At 41.6% G+C, this 17,696-nt stretch overlaps 1 protein-coding gene across 1 annotated transcript in view; it reads left to right on the top strand.

Moving 5' to 3' along the window:
- Positions 1-153: 153 nt before the first annotated feature.
- The window catches only part of arhgap19 (Rho GTPase activating protein 19), a 30,259-nt gene continuing 12,716 nt past the window's right edge, over positions 154-17,696 (top strand). Inside the window, exons 1-5 of the mRNA XM_067416417.1 lie at positions 154-288; positions 3,092-3,354; positions 6,116-6,196; positions 14,936-15,145; positions 17,236-17,462. Coding sequence (XP_067272518.1) covers positions 245-288; positions 3,092-3,354; positions 6,116-6,196; positions 14,936-15,145; positions 17,236-17,462 — 825 coding nt within the window. The 5' untranslated portion in view covers positions 154-244. The remainder of the gene's footprint in view (positions 289-3,091; positions 3,355-6,115; positions 6,197-14,935; positions 15,146-17,235; positions 17,463-17,696) is intronic.

Raw genomic sequence — 17,696 nt, 5'->3', positions numbered from 1 at the left:
AAATAAGAAATATTAACATAAAAATAATATAAAACGGGTCACATGTTGTATATTTGAACGATAACCTCCAGGCTACAGAAGGCTGATCCAGGAACTGTAATGCTCGGTAACATTTGAACAGACCAATCAGCGCTCAGAACACGCGTCTGGCCCCAGAGCTCCTCCCACCTGTCCCTCATTGCCCAATCATGATTAAGCGGCGGTTAACGCCTCGGCAGCGGTGGATTCAAACGGAAGATGAAAGATGGCCGCGGAGAAAGACAGCGATGTAAATAAACGAGACAGAAGGTAACCAAGAATTATTTACACAAATATATTCGCTTGAGTCTGAAAATACAGTAAAATACTTATGCTGTTGAGTTAGTGCGAAGAAACTGATGGTTATGAGCGCTGAGTTAGAAACTCAGTGTCTTTTACGAAACGGTTCGTGTCTGAAACGCAAATTACAAACAACATTTTTACCACAGATCCTGCTATATAACCTCAGTTACTCGAGTTAAAAAAGTTAACTATCAAATCTTGTAAATACATCTGTAAGTTACATGATTGTGAGAATCACTCAGGCCATGTTATCTGAAACAATCGCTATGAGTTAACTTTCACTGCCATATAAACAGCAATGAGTTCAAGTGACACTGACAGTTAGGGTTCAGAAAGTGTTTTACCCTGGTAATGATCGGTAAAGAGTAACTTAATGCCATCTGAGCATTCACAGCGAACAACAGATCATTTATATCATCACAGTCCGCATTGAGTCTGTCATGTGTTAGATCCCTCATTCCACCATTGATGTTTTTGTACTGAAGTCATTTATAATCAGGATTTCTAGTCATGTTAAGCTCTTGATTCTTCATTCAAGGTTTCCATCTCTGTCTTTGCCGGATAAAGTTAAACAAATTTAATTTACAGTCTATGGCCTTCAAAAGAAAAGGAAGTTTAGATTTAAACAGTTATAACATTATGATGTTCAAATGCTACTTGATGTAGTGTGGTGTAACCATCACGTAATAAGGAATGAAATATTGTATAATAAGGTTTAATTTGTTTAGTACATCAGTTAATATGAACTGACAATGAAAAATGTCTAACACATTTATTAATCTCTGTTAATGTTAATCTCAAGTACTAATATCTGATTATTAATGAATATGGCAATGAATGCATTATGTAACCTTAACTAATGTAACCTTGTTGTAAAGTGTTGCCGTATTTTCCTTACATATTAAAAATATATATGAGTGTAAACATCTAAAAGTAATTAATTTCTAGATGTTTTTAAATTAAATAAAGTGTATTTCCCCAATAGCATTAATTATTAAATCATAACATAATTAACTTTTATTATAATTTGTATTGTTATATTATTCCAAGTAAACAGGCCAGGAGTCGCTTGAAAAAAGAGATGTGGAAGCTCAATGGGATTATTTCCTGGTAAAATAAAGGATAAGAAAAAATGTTGTAGAAATGTGCCCTTCTTTTAGAAGCTGGTGTCTTCTCGACTGAGAAAAGCTGCTCATCATCGCTCCTAACTATTACAAAACCGTCATGAGGAAGCGTGTGTTCAGTTGTAGACACACTCAAATTGCTTAAAATGCTCAAATCAATCCACGCTCTGGAGTTTTAACAGACATAAAACACATAAATCTCTTGTCTATTCAAATATGCTCCAGGTTTCTACTGATACAAAGCTTAATGCTAACCGCTGAAGTAACCCTTTAAACTGACAGAATTAAATTGTTAATCATAATTATTTATGAGAATTCAGCGCTCGACAATAGGGGTGTAACGGTATATTGTAAACGTTATATCCCGATATAAAATGTGCCGATGTGTGTCGTTGATGGAAACGATATGATTCGTGATATAGAGTTGTTTTATACAAGGATCAGCTTGCTGTATTCGGCCTGTTTATAAGCTATAACTCACACACACACACACACACACACACACACACACACACACACACACACACACACACATTTACAAACGTTTCTCTGTCATCACGAGCTCGCCATCATGTGGTTTCTCATTTAACTTCCAAACACAAATGAGGATATTCTTTATTCATTTTTAAAGTCTATTCCTCTCAAACGTAAAAGATGCACAAAAAAAGCCAAATCACTGAAAGCTTTGCCTATTTTAATATCCAGTATTCACAATATGAAACCTGAAATATGCCAGTCACCACCAGGGTTTTTGTCATTTTTCTCATGTTTTATGGCCCACAGAATTATCAAAACATGCAAATATATCCAAAGAAAGAACAGACCTTCTGCTTTATTCAAGCGTAATGCATTCTTTATTCATCAAAACCTGACTGCGTGGGTCCGTTTCATGAAATAAAGCTCAGAAAAATCGTGTTTTTGCCAAAGACTAACGTTACATCCAGAACTATGGTCAAACTCAGATGGAGAAACAGATCGAGCTCATCAACACAAACGCTTCAGCTCTTCCGTTTTATTTAGAGCTTGTTTCTGTTTCTTCTTCTCCTGTGTTTTGATCAGGAGATTCTGTCCTCGTTCAGATGTCATAGCGCCCCCTACCTCATAACAGTGAAATACAGATGACATATTCATCAATGGGGAAGCGTTTTCTCCTTTTATACAGGATATGGTCTCATAAAAGACTCACTGTTCTGGACTGAATAACTTTAATAAGGGTTAATCTATATACACTGAAGACTATGCAGTGATATTTTACATCTGATTTACATATTTTCCATCTATTACTGCAGCCCACCTGAAAATCTAGTTCAGACCTACATGTAAAACCATCACTTTTCCATTTGTGTGTTTGTTCTGTTGTATTTGTGCTGTTGCTCGTAGTTGTATCATTGGTTCAAAAACAACAAAAACAATATCTAGGCTTATTTTATTTTATTAATGACTGTTTTTGTGATGGGGGCCAGTACAAAGTTTGGCAGGTCAAGTAAAAATGTCAACCACGGTTGAAAAAATCCTTAGCGTTGAGCCCTGCAATTAATCGTCATAGCCAATGTCATAGCTAATCGTCAATGACAGGCCTAGTCATTTTTTTATACATTTTTAATGAATTTGATGAACTGTAAAAGCGAGTGTGTGTGTGTTCACAGGGGCACGGTGTGTAATGTTGTGATCAGTCAGGAGTCTGAGACGGGCGGTGGAGGAGACGGCCGGATGCCTATCATCTTCAACCCGGACTTCTTTGTGGAGAAGCTGCGGCACGAGCGCGCGGAGGCCTTCACCGAGCTGGTGCTGAGTAACGTCACGCGGCTCCTGGACCTCCCTGGGGCAGAGTTCTCCCAGCTGCTGGACGAGGAGGAGCCCAAGACCCCCACTGGCTTCTTCCGCTCATTCAACTTCCTCAAGCGCAAAGGTCAGCAGGGTTCGGTTTCTCTTCAGAGCTAAAGGGTTAGTTCAGCCAGAAATGTACATTGTGTGATTAATTCCTCCTGTGGTTGGCCAGCCGTCAGACCTCCGCTCATCTTCACACACAGATGAAGATATTAGTGTTGAAATCCGATGGCTCAGAAAGGCCTTCATTGACACCAATGTCATTTCCTCTCTCAAGACCCATAAAGGCACTAAAGACGTCGCTACAAAGCCCATCTCACTACAGCGGCTCTACAATCATTGATGAAGAGGCCAGAAGAGTTTTAGTGCGCAAAAAACTAAATAACGACTTATATAGTGATGGCTGATTTCAGAACAAAGCTCCGAGCCGTTATGAGTCAGTGAATTGATTCCTGATTCGGATCGCCAAAGTCACATGATTTCAGCAGTTTGACACGCGATCCGAATCATGAATCGATTCACTGACTGACAACGACTCGAAGCTTTGTTCTGGAATCGGCCATCACTATATAAGTTGCTTGTCAGACTATGAACTTGATCGCCGCTGTAAGCCGTGTCACACTGTAAGATCTCTGATCTCTGTCATTAATCTCAGACTGCACGATAGTCAAAGCGCACTAAAAACGGACGCACGCAAGAACTTCACCGGAGCTTTATATCATCAATGAATGACGTGTTTGGTGACAGTGAGCTGCGTTACACACAGGACTGAAATGCTGGCTACAAAGAAATCTCTAGCTCTCCTTTTGGTCATAGTTTGTCTTGAAAAACGGAGATATTTGACTGTCATCGCAGGAGAAGTCACGCTGCAGGATTGTGCGCCAAATCTTCTGACACTGCCAGAATTTCGTCTGAGGTCAAATTTGATCGCAGCGCTCATTAATCGGCTGAACATGTCAAACTAACGACCAAAGACGTCAGATTTTAGCCTAGGATCAGAGGAATCTTTTAGGATTTGCAAAATTTGTCTCAGACGGGCAAATCGTGGCCAAAATCGCACAGTGTGCACCTGGCTTCAGTCGTTATTTAGTGTTTTTTTGCGCACTAAAACTCTTCTGGCCTCTTCATCAATGATTGTAGAGCCGCTGTAGTGAGATGGGCTTTGTAACGACGTCTTTAGTGCCTTTATGGGTCTTGAGAGAGGAAATGACATTGGTGTCAATGAAGGCCTTTCTGAGCCATCGGATTTCAACACTAATATCTTCATCTGTGTGTGAAGATGAGCGGAGGTCTGACGGCTGGCCAACCACAGGAGGAATTAATCACACTATTCACATTTCTGGCTGAACTAACGCTTTAGCTTTTAAGTTTTTCCCATCTCAGCCTGCAGTGAACATTAGTTCTTCCTCGTGCGTTCGACACATTCACAGCCAGCCCGTTGACAATATGGCTTTGAGCTGTTTGCGGAGGCCCCGGTGACTCTTCTGCGGGAAGATTTCAGACTCTATCGACAGAAGGTATTGAGTAACCGTCAGCGTGAGAATTACATCGTTTGTTTTGGGAAGTTCTCTGATCGCTCCTCAGGTCCATTTCCTGCCCTCGGCTCCTGCTATCGACTGGCTAGCTCTAGATTCATTACCGTCTAGCTAACCGTGACGGCTGAAGCTAGAGACCTCACTGGGTTCAGTGTGTGAACTGAAGACGCTGATATACAGACGTAATTCAACAAATTTGACCCTAAATACATTCTTAAGCCTTGTGCGTTCTAGGGATGGCCATTTCCCCAAAATATTGTATTCGAATATTTGGGCTCATAAAAATCGAATATTCAAATACTTGTTTATTTAAATTAGGTATTTTGAGAAAATGAGAGAGAAGGTTTTTTATTGATTTTTTATCAATATGTAACCATTTCTGAACAAGCTTATTATTAGGCAATGTACGCAACATGCTTATGTTATATCTTAAGGTTTTAAAACATTAAACAGCAAAAAAATATATGTCCAAAGAGCAAAAGCATATAAGCTCAAGCAGCGTGAGCAGACTAATGAAACAGACCGCGCCATGTTATTGTGCAGAACGTACACACACACACGAGTCGGTATATGGTTGTCGTGATTGTATTGTTTCTCATTTTCATGTTGAGAGAAACGATAATATTATTGGATGAGGATATTATTATCATGTGAGAAAACGTGCCGCTGACAGACGTTGCGGCGTTAACGGTTAAGTGAAGTTTGAGTGAAGCACTTTGTGTTTTCTGTTCTTAAACCCTCGACGAAACTGGAAGCAAGCATTTGTCTCGAGGTCATTTTGCTATCATAATTTATCTCACCCTCACTCGGGGTACAGATGGCCATTTCTTTGTGCTTTTATTACTTATTGCGTATTGTTTCATTGCATATTTAATAATTTCATTATGTATTGAAATCCCTCTGTAGTTGCTCTGATGACAAAGCAAATGATTAAAAAAATGATTTTGTATTAAGCCAACAGCATGTTTTTCCACTTGACATCAAGTAAGGTTAAGTTTACAGAGCTGAATGGAAACATTTTGATGTCAAACTTATTATTTTTTAGCACTTTTTTCAATAAATCATTCATAGTATCATATCACACAGAGATTATTAGCTTTCAACTCCCAGTGAGCAAGCCAAAAAATGCAAATATATGCAAAAGTAAAATGCTGAATTAATAAAAATATGTATAGTTCTACTACAAACTACAATAATAAAAATAAGATGAATGTGTAATAGCAGCAGCTCCTGAAATGATTTATTTGACGTGTGTTCTTTGCTAGATGTTTGATTGTTGAATAACTGATGTACATGTTTCTTTCTTAGATAAAGGCGTTGTGTTTGGCATGCCCCTCACCGAGGAAGGAATAGCCCAGATATATCAGCTCATCGTCTACCTCAGCAAGAGTAAGTCCAGGATATTAAACTGCTCTTAATCAAACACACAGTCACGCAAAAACCCTTTGGACACGTGGGGTGGGTCATGTTAGAGAAAGTACAGCAACGCTGCTGGCTCTTACTCAAAATGCCTGATTGTGCTGATCGCTTTCAGATTATTTTGCTTGTGGAATTGCACTAAACAAATGTGGCAGCACTTTAAATATAAACATAATTATGCTGAAATATACTTGACTGAAATATTTTGCCTGTGTATGCAATGGAAACTAATAGTGTTGCTGATATATCGTCTCAGCGTGAACATTGCGGTGTGTGTGTATAGTCAAATCACAGGATGTGCCATGTTAAGTACGGCACATTAATTATCCATGAGTGATGTAACCATGAACTCTGATTTAAGGATGCGTGTCCAAAGATGCGTTATGTGTAAACCTGCAGGATAAAATAATCAACACTGATAACATGCAATTGCAATATCAAGGGAAATAATCAACAAATATGATTTGTCGTAATCGTGCAGCACTAGTTCACATTCAAAAAAGTCTTCAGAGTAAATGTGATTTTTTTTAAATAATTTTTTTAATTCATTTTTGACTTCATCAGATTGGTATGAAACTTGGCAAAGGTTTTGGCACTTGCTGTGTGAAATCATGGACATGATTCCAAAATTATCCTGAAAAAATAATCACACTTGTGGTGTTCGTGGTCAAACAGAGGAGTGCCCGGGTTCCCTCGGGGTCTTAAAAAGCCTTAAAGGTGCCATGTGTGAAAATTGAAGTAAAATATCCTAAAAATGACCTACACGCTTCAAAAGAATGAGAAGAAATAAGTGCGATGATGTCTTTAAAAAAAATGTCAAGTTATAGTGCTGCAGAGATATCGACCTTAATTAGCATTACTAGCCCCGGCCTGACAGGTGTCGTAATACCAGTCTCGGCCATGGGAGGCGGTATGCGGGCGACATAACCACCAGCCAACCTGGCATACTTGAACCTGATGTCAATCGTGTGGAGAGTACAGCCCACTACTTCATTTCAGTTCAGGGAAGAGAGGGGACGGATGGCCGAAGCCCTTGGCCCCTTAAATGTATCCGATATTATAAAAATAGCTGTTTTTACCTGACCGGAAAAAGCGGAAGTGCGGGCGCCCGGTGACTGTGTCCCGTCCCGTCATAATAAAAGTCCCGGTACTCGCGAGCCGTTTAGAATAGGCGCCCTCTAGTGGACGAAAAGTTGCATAGTGCACCTTTAAAAGCATTGAGTTTATTATTTAGGAAATAATGCCTTAAAAAGACTTGAAAAAGTCTTGAATTTTGATGTCTGGGTCTTAAAAATTGTACTGTATGTAACTTCTCCATGTTGTATTTTTCCTCAAAAGTTTTATTTGTCAACCACGATTATTTTGATTAATTAATGTAGTATAAATAAAGAGTGGCGGAACCAATAATTGGGGTTGCGCGAAGGAGCGCCCGGCAAAAATGACGTCATTGCAACAGCGCGCTCGCCTCTGCATCCGGAAATGCACGACTTTGAGCCGAATCTGCCCGAGCCGACGGATATCAGTACATCTCATCACACAGGCAACCAGTTTGCGCGTCTAAATCAGTGGTATAATCTGGTTTTCAGTCTAAAACAGTAGCGTCAAGTAAATGCCTCATCCGTTTGGGGAGATGCACGCGCAGTCAGCGGAGGTTAAGAAGATAAATGTGACTGTTTGCTAGGGTTGGGTACCAAACTCGGTACTTTTAAGGGCACCGACAAATTACTAAGATTGAGAACGAATCTAGTGATATCGACTGTGTAGTGTCTGTGAATATTAAACAGCAAAAATACTATTTGCAAATTCTGAGTGTCCTGCGTGTTTGTGTGATGAATGGCGCTGACCCGCAGTTTATTTACCCCACACACACACATAGAATTGCACGGGATAATCGCGTGTTTCTGTCTCATACGAGGACATAAACGCATGTCCGTCATCTCCAGAGCAGCTCTGAGAGTTAGGTCACTTTACCAGTATTTTACCGTTTTATTTGAGAAAAACTACCGTGTCACAAACCCACACAGACACACACACACACAGAGAGAAGATTGGATACACGACAACCCGTCAAAATAAAAGTTTGGTTTAACTTGAGAAATATATCACTGTTGTACAGTAGAGTTTAGAGACGTCCCAGTGTAATAATAAAACTAACACTAATGTAATAATGATAAACTATCAAAACTTTATTTTTAAAGTAATATATCAAAATTTTTCTTCCATGTTTTAATTTTAACAGTGTAAAGCTCAGTTGTGCTGCTTTGTTTGACAAAAAAGTTTCATTAAGTATAAATTAATATTATCTTCATTTGATTACCAGAAAATACACAACACAGGATTAGTGGGAAATCTTTTCATAGAAATTGAATTAAAAAGAAAAAATAATAACAATATGGTTGATTTTATGAATTAGATGAATTAATTAACTATAGCCTATATTTACTGGTAAATATTACAGTGAACAAACATCACAGACGAAGGTAGCTTTGGCATAATGTCAATAACACTTTAATAAATGACTTACAGTTTCTTTACAGTTATTGATTTATCTCTTAAAGGGGGGGTGAAACACTCAGTTTCAGTCAGTGTCATGTCAATCTTGAGTACCTATAGAGTAGCATTGCATCCTGCATATCTCCGAAAAGTCTTTATTTTTTTAATAATTATATAAGAAAGATGCGCTGTTCCGAGTCTTTCCGAAAAAAGCCGAGCGGGTGGGGGCGTATCGTGTGAGCGGAGCTAAATAATGACGTGTGCGTGCCGTGTTGAGTGCATCGTAAAGCTGTGTCATCCCTAACAGCGGGAAAAACTTTATTCAAAATAAAAATATGGCTTTTAATCAGATACAGCCATACATCTATGATCCGGAATCAGACCCAGAGGCTGCAGTTGAACAGGAGCAGCAGCAAAAACGACTAGAGCAGGACGTCTCTATGTGGTACAAGTTATACACTAACTATATAATATGCTTAGCGACTTGTGTTATTTACATATTTATACTTGAATTATATCGTCGTATTTTTGTCTTTGAAGGTGTACATGTGGGAAGTGCAGTTGTGCACGTGTGTTTGTGTGTTTACGCGTGGTTTGTGTAGACAGTAAGCGGACCGGTTTTGCACGGCAGGCTAAGTTAGTGTTTACATAGAAAGACACGGAATAGTAGCGCATTTGAATGAAGAAGCGTGCTTATTTAGTTCAACATATTTCCCCACTCTTTGTGTATTGTTGTTTGGAGTGCTTTTACAATACACAAACATAAAGTTACACATATAGTGGCCAGCTAAACAAATGTACACGCACTACACATCGCATGCTCCATTGATCAACTAACTATACGTGATCATGTTTGGGCTACTTGATGAGCATAGGCAAAAACACAGACATTTGAAGCAGTCTCACTCACCGCCTGCGGTTCTAACGTTGGGACCTTTATCGTTGGGACTGCTCTATCCTTCAGCATTAGGCGATCGGAAAATCCGGCGTCGAGCTGGGCCTTGTTTATGAAACAGTCGGCACCGAAATGCAGCGAACAGATATAAACATTCGCGCAACTCAGTTGCTGATCCGGAAAAGCAAATTCCATCCACTGTTGCCTTAACGCGGGGTTTTTGGCGAATCTGTGCAGGACTGTCTTGGTCTGGCAACCAAAAACGCACTTTTTTGGTGTCATTGTTAATTGTGCACATCACCTGTCCAGCATCCTACAAGCCAGCGCTTTGATGGGCGTAGCCTGTTGTTTTCGCTCTCTCTCTCTCTCTCTCTCTCTCTCTCTCTCACGCTCTTCCGGTAGAATTGTCCGTAAGGCCCATACAAGGAAATTCCGCCCCCATAAACGTCAAAGGGGACGCATGATCGCAAAAAACTTGCCGAAACTTATGACTAACCGGAAGTAGTATTTTTGACAAAGAAATACTCCCATCAAACCAAGGTTATTATAGTTTTGCTTTTTGAAATTAGTTTTTATTTTAGTATCGTTTTCAATTTTGCTACAAATTTCAGTTTAGTTTTAGTTAGTTTTACAAATGGTTTTGCTAGTTTTAGTTTAGTTTTTATTTTGCAAATACATTTCTATTTAGTTTTTATTTATTTAGTTTCAGTTTTAGTTTTAGTAATTATAGTTTAGCAGAGTTACCATAATGAAGTGTAGAGACCAAATCAAGGTTTTTAATTTCAGCAAAGTTTAATGTTTGCACAGATTAGAGTTTAATCTTACTAAACATCTTTAAGTGAAATAACTTGATAAACGAGCATTATTGTTTATACTCAGGACGGTCTTACAAAACATGCATAAAGTTGGGTCTTCACCTTTAAGCAAAAAAGCTTGAGTCAAACTATGACCTATGCAAACAACGATCTGGAGATTAAAAATTAAATAAATTATATTTTGATATTAAAAAATTATATTTGATATTTTTGACATAGGCTAATACTCAGAGGATCTATCTTAAAGAACAAAATAAATGCAACGTAAAATATAAAAGTAAAAATGATAAATTCCAGACAAACTCATTCATAACAAAGATGAAATATTGTTAAACAATTAAAAGCTTATTTTAATTTCTTCAGTAGTACAATGTAGGCTAGCAGTGTAAGACCACAGCTAAAGTCATCTGAATACAGCCAACACACACTGTTGTGCTGTGTGTGTGTGTGTGTGTGTGTGTGTGTCTGTTGTGCTATAATTGTAAAGGGGACCAATGTCCTCATTTATCTAGTAAAATATTATGATAACACCTTTGAGCCTGTCAATATTATGCAACCATGAAATCTCAAACGCACAGTAGGTTAGTAATGGCTACTATAGTTGCTGACTTTTGCGCCTGCGTCTCTCGTCGCGTCAGAAATGGCATTCTAAAACAGTGAGCTTAAGTTAAAAGAAGTTCAACATGCGTCTCATTACCTTGTGTTATTTCCCATTTCACTGCCACGGACGCATTGATTCTTTGTGAACTGCCGTTTAGGACTAGCGATGTGTTGACTGTCTGCACGCGTCCGTCACAGGACAGCGGTTAATCTCCTCCTCAGATCACTTCACGCGCAGTAGCGCAATATACAGACACCCCCTCAACCGCCACAGTCAGATTTTCCACCACATTAAAGAGAGCTTATTAATAACGAAAACGAATATTTATTTTTGCTAATTATTATTTTATTTCAGTTAGTTTTTTAGTAAGAGTAGTTAGTTTCGTTTAGTTTTAGTTTTTTATTTATTCAGATTTTTTAATTTTATTTCAGTTTACGAAAATGTTTTTTGACCAATAGTTTTAGTCTTAGTTTCAGTTTTCATTTACGAAAATAACCTTGCATCAAACGTCCACCTTAACTTTTGAAACTTTGTCTATGTTTAGTATGGGATTCCAAGTCTTTAACAGTGTAAAAAGATCAGTATGCAGGAAACAGCATTTCACCCCCCCTTTAACTAGCCTACCAAAAAAAGGTAGCGTTGGGCATCGGTAACGAATTGCAGGTACAGGTACTGATTAAAATGTGAACGGTACCAAACCCTACTGTTGACACAATAGCTGATGCGAGAGTAAGTGTAACATAAAGGAATTTGGCAACCGTGTTAATCTCTTGTTGCATGAGATGCATTTCATAAACAATCTGACACGCGTGTTGTTTTAGCCTATGCACCAACAGCAAATTGTCTTTTGCATATTAAAATCACAATACTCTCACCTTTTCTACTCTGAGGAGTTTGCAGGTCTGCAACAAGCAAAGGAGAAGCGTGAATTTATTTATTGTTTGCTGGTAGGGACGTGAAATAGGGATTAATTTTTTATATAAAAGGTCTTAAAAAGACTTGAATTTGACTTGAAGAAATCTGTAGGAACCCTGGAGTGCATTGGGAAAGAATAGGAGACTAATTTCATCAAGCGGAAGCATTTGGTACTGCAGCCTACGGAAGAGGATTAGGGCCAAGAAATAATAAAACCATCTTGAGATTAACCTCTTAACCTGCGCCGCTATTTCTGAGCATTTTCTGAAATCTACATACCCAAATAAAAATCTCTGCAGCTCTTAAACCCTATGGTCGATATTCACAGATCTGGTCTTATCTTAAACTAGACACCTACAATTTTTTTACCCAAGAGTCATGATGACTCAAAATAGTATAGGAACAGAGTAAAACAAAGGGAAATATGCATGTAAGTGACTCAGTGTTTTTCTCTCTTATACTTCCTTTCGGGAAAAATGTATGAGATTTTAATGTTATTCTGCAATAAACTGCTAATTGTAATGCATTTACAGTTCCTGAAAGACTAAAGCAACTATTTACAGAATTTACAAAGTGTAAAAAAACGTATTTATTTGATAAAAACAGCCTGTCATAGAGTCTGCACGCTCCACTGCGATGACTGTGTAAACTAAGAAGCGCCTGCCGGTTTGTGAATGTGAATAAAGATATAACCACTATTTGTTTCTGTTGACATATTATTGCGCAAGATGATGGCTTTTGATTGGTTACTACGTCCAGCCATCAAAACTTTATTCAACGAAAACCGTAGGCGCAATGATTGATAGCTCATGAACCAGTAACACGCTCTCTTTATATCATGTGTCATCAAAAAGGCACAAAGGGTTAGTTCACCCAAAAATGAAAATGCTGTCATACTTTACTCTCCCTCAAGTTGTTCCAAACCTGCATGCATTTCTTTCTTCTGCTGAACACAAGGGAAGATATCTGGAAGAATGTTTGTATATAAGCAGATTTTTAGCCCCATTTACTACCATAGTATTTTTTCCCTACTATGGTAGTCAATGGGGCCCAAGATCTGCTTATATACAAACATTCTTCCAGATATCTTCCCTTGTGTTCAGCAGAAGAAAGAAATGCATGCAGGTTTGGAACAACTTGAGGGAGAGTAAAGTATGACAGCATTTTCATTTTTGGGTGAACTAATAACCCTTAAAGGGGGGGTGAAATGCTGTTTCATACATACTGAGCTTTTTACACCTTTAAAGACTTGGATTCCCATCCTAAACATAGACAAAGTTTCAAAAACTAATGTTGGACGTTTGATGGAGTATTTCTGTGTTAAAAATACTCCTTCCGGTTTCTCACAAGTTTCGGAGAGTTTTTTTCGAGTATGGGTCTACTTGACGTTAAATAGAGCGGAAGGTCCTTGTATGGGCCGTACGGGCTCTTCTCCCGGTAGGGTGCGCGCGCGCGTGACTAGAGGGAGAGAGAGGAAATGCACGCTGTAAACAGTCTCTCAGGTGCAGATCCAGTCATCCGTGAACACTTCTGTGCTCCACTTCATTCCTCCACTTTGACATTAAGCGACTTCAACGCTTCAGCACAGCATTCTGGGAAGGCAGCGCTGCATTTGAACCGATTTGAACGCAGAAATGACGGGAAGCTTCAAGGCATCGCTTCAGTCGCGTCGCAAAGTGGATTTCCACGGTCACTGCTGTCAGGACTTCACCAAATCATACCAAAGAAGTGTGTTTCTGACGGAGCGGTCCTGCTTTGGAAGCAGCCGGTGAGTTAAACTGCTTCAAATGTCTCTGCTGTTGGCTACAGTCGCATGAGTAAACATCAGTAAACGATACGATCGCGTGCTTCGTCATTCAAATGCGCTAACGGTTACTCCATTGTTGTTCTGTATAACGTTACACTATTCTGACTCTGACGTGCAAAACCGTTTTGCTTTCTACCTCTAAGGTCTAACGTTAGTCACATACAATAGTCCATAAACCGAATCATGTCCTCATAAACTGCGCGTAAAGACACACAAAGGCCCCTAAATACAGTCCATACCACAGAGACGGACATCCTGATGTTGCCGTTTCTCCTGTTCAATTTATTTCTCCCTCAGATTTGATTGTGGATCATTATCTGTATTAGCTGAGATAGATGGGTTTCTCCACGCTTGAGGACGTCACCGCTTTGCGCGCTCGTCATTCTTTAGCTCCGCCCACACGATACGCCTCCAGGCGCTCGTTTTTTTCCGGAAAGACTCGGTACAGCCCATATTTCTTTTATAAATATGATAAAACTAAAGACTTTTCGGAGATATGAAGGATGCAATACTACTCTATAGGTACTCAAGATTGACATGAGATTGACTGAAACTGAGTGTTTCACCGCCCCTTTAAATGTCAAACTAAAGATAAGGACATCACTCACTGCTCTTGATTGAATAGCTTGTGTAAGTTTAATAAGGATTACTCTTTCATTGAAACAGTTAAATATGCAGTTATTTTACATTTGATTACTTTATTCAATTTCTGTGCCTTTCTGCAGGCCTGTCTACGGGTGACATCACGTATTTTGCGAAATGCGCTGTTAGGTAATGTGTCGCACTCCATACGTCGCGAAACCGATATGCAATATAAACGATACAAAATTGGCCTACGATAGAGATTAATTCTACATTCTACTACACGTGTGTGTGTGTGTGTGTGTGTGTGTGTGTGTGTGTGTGTGTGTGTGTGTGTGTGTGTGTGTGTGTGTGTGTGTATTATTATTATTATTATTTAATTTCTTTGAACATTTTTATATTTGGACATTTAAATTTCAGGTCTCTGTTCAGAAAGGGAATAAATTGATTATATATACTGCATAAATATAATCTAGAACCATAACACCCCAAATATTAAATGGAAAACATGACCTAGTCCAAACACCTAAAATATAACGCTTGGTTTAATACTAAAGCATTGGAGATTTGCTGATGTTTGGGTCTGGTGGTCCTCCTGTAGATCTGCATGTGGAGGGTCTTTTCCGTGTTCCGGGGAACAGCCTGAGACAGCAGACTCTGAGAGAGCAGCTCAACGGGGGAGCCGACATTGACTTCTCCTCCGGCCACTTCCATCCCAATGACGTCGCCACCCTGCTGAAGAGCTTCCTGGGAGAGCTTCCTGAGCCCTTGCTGACGCAGCGCCACCTGCACGCTCACCTGAAGATCACCGGTGCGTCTGCTTCCTCTCCTCCACTTCCTGATCTCACTCCTCCTCTCCTCCACTTCCGGATCGCACTCCTCCTCTCCTCCACTTCCTGATCTCACTCCTCTCCTCCACTTCCCGATCTCACTCCTCCTCTCCTCCACTTCCTGATCTCACTCCTCCTCTCCTCCGCTTCCGGATCTCACTCCTCCTCTCCTCCACTTTCTGATCTCACTCCTCCTCTCCTCCACTTCCTGATCTCACTCCTCCTCTCCTCCGCTTCCGGATCTCACTCCTCCTCTCCTCCACTTCCTGATCTCACTCCTCATCTCCTCCACTTCCTGATCTCACTCCTCCTCTCCTCCACTTCCTGATCTCACTCCTCCTCTCCTCCACTTCCTGATCTCACTCCTCCTCTCCTCCACTTCCGGATCTCACTCCTCCTCTCCTCCGCTTCCTGATCTCACTCCTCCTCTCCTCCACTTCCTGATCTCACTCCTCCTCTCCTCCACTTCCTGATCTCACTCCTCCTCTCCTCCACTTCCTGATCTCACTCCTCCTCACCTCCACTTCCGGATCTCACTCCTCCTCTCCTCCTCTTCCTGATCTCACTCCTCCTCTCCTCCACTTCCTGATCTCACTCCTCCTCTCCTCCACTTCCGGATCTCACTCCTCCTCTCCTCCACTTCCTGATCTCACTCCTCCTCTCCTCCACTTCCTGATCTCACTCCTCCTCTCCTCCACTTCCTGATCTCACTCCTCCTCTCCTCCACTTCCGGATCTCACTCCTCCTCTCCTCCACTTCCTGATCTCACTCCTCCTCTCCTCCACTTCCTGATCTCACTCCTCCTCTCCTCCACTTCCTGATCTCACTCCTCCTCTCCTCCACTTCCTGATCTCACTCCTCCTCTCCTCCACTTCCTGATCTCACTCCTCCTCTCCTCCACTTCCTGATCTCACTCCTCCTCTCCTCCACTTCCTGATCTCACTCCTCCTCTCCTCCACTTCCTGATCTCACTCCTCCTCTCCTCCACTTCCTGATCTCACTCCTCCTCTCCTCCACTTCCTGATCTCACTCCTCCTCTCCTCCGCTTTCTGATCTCACTCCTCCTCTCCTCCGCTTCCGGATCTCACTCCTCCTCTCCTCCGCTTCCGGATCTCACTCCTCCTCTCCTCCGCTTCCGGATCTCACTCCTCCTCTCCTCCGCTTTCTGATCTCACTCCTCCTCTCCTCCGCTTTCTGATCTCACTCCTCCTCTCCTCCCCTTCCGGATCTCACTCCTCCTCTCCTCCGCTTCCGGATCTCACTCCTCCTCTCCTCCGCTTCCGGATCTCACTCCTCCTCTCCTCCGCTTCCGGATCTCACTCCTCCTCTCCTCCGCTTCCGGATCTCACTCCTCCTCTCCTCCGCTTTCTGATCTCACTCCTCCTCTCCTCCACTTTTTGATCTCACTCCTCCTCTCCTCCACTTCCCGATCTCACTCCTCCTCTCCTCCGCTTCCGGATCTCACTCCTCCTCTCCTCCGCTTCCGGATCTCACTCCTCCTCTTCTCCACTTTTTGATCTCACTCCTCCTCTCCTCCGCTTCCCGATCTCACTCCTCCTCTCCTCCGCTTCCGGATCTCACTCCTCCTCTCCTCCACTTCCTGATCTCACTCCTCCTCTCCTCCACTTCCTGATCTCACTCCTCCTCTCCTCCGCTTCCGGATCTCACTCCTCCTCTCCTCCACTTCCTGATCTCACTCCTCCTCTCCTCCACTTCCTGATCTCACTCCTCCTCTCCTCCACTTCCTGATCTCACTCCTCCTCTCCTCCACTTCCCGATCTCACTCCTCCTCTCCTCCGCTTCCGGATCTCACTCCTCCTCTCCTCCACTTCCTGATCTCACTCCTCCTCTCCTCCGCTTCCTGATCTCACTCCTCCTCTCCCCCGCTTCCTGATCTCACTCCTCCTCTCCTCTGCTTCCTGATCTCACTCCTCCTCTCCCCCACTTCCGGATCTCACTCCTCCTCTCCTCCTCTTCCTGATCTCACTCCTCCTCTCCCCCACTTCCGGATCTCACTCCTCCTCTCCTCCACTTCCCGATCTCACTCCTCCTCTTCTCCTCTCCTCCACAGAGCTGACCACGTTTGACGAGCAGGGCAACAAGACGAGTTTCCCCGATAAGGAGCGTCAGATCGAGGCCCTGCAGCTGCTTCTGCTTCTGCTGCCCACAGCTAACCGGACCCTGCTCAAGCTGCTGCTGGACCTGCTCTACCACACCGCCAAACAACAGGACAAGAACAAGATGTCTGCTCACAACCTGGCCCTCATGTTCGCCCCCCACGTCATCTGGCCCAAGAACGTATGTGCCGTCCGTCTCAGACTGATAAATGAGAGATTTTATCACGATAATGTATGTTAATCACGGAATCTACCTGTGAAATTTAGAGGCATGCGCTGCAACTGATTGCAATGCATCATCGTATTCGTCATCTTGAGTAAAAATAGCGGGAATTGAAACGGAGGAGCTGTGAAAAAGACTGGGACCACACACAAACACACACACTCTCACACACACACACACTCACTGTCTTTG

The sequence above is a fragment of the Pseudorasbora parva genome, chromosome 14 (assembly GCF_024679245.1).
Source record: "Pseudorasbora parva isolate DD20220531a chromosome 14, ASM2467924v1, whole genome shotgun sequence".
In the NCBI taxonomy this organism is placed as follows: Eukaryota; Metazoa; Chordata; class Actinopteri; order Cypriniformes; family Gobionidae; genus Pseudorasbora; species Pseudorasbora parva.
Note: the sequence above shows the minus strand (reverse complement) of the source record. Positions and strands in the feature narration are given on the sequence as shown.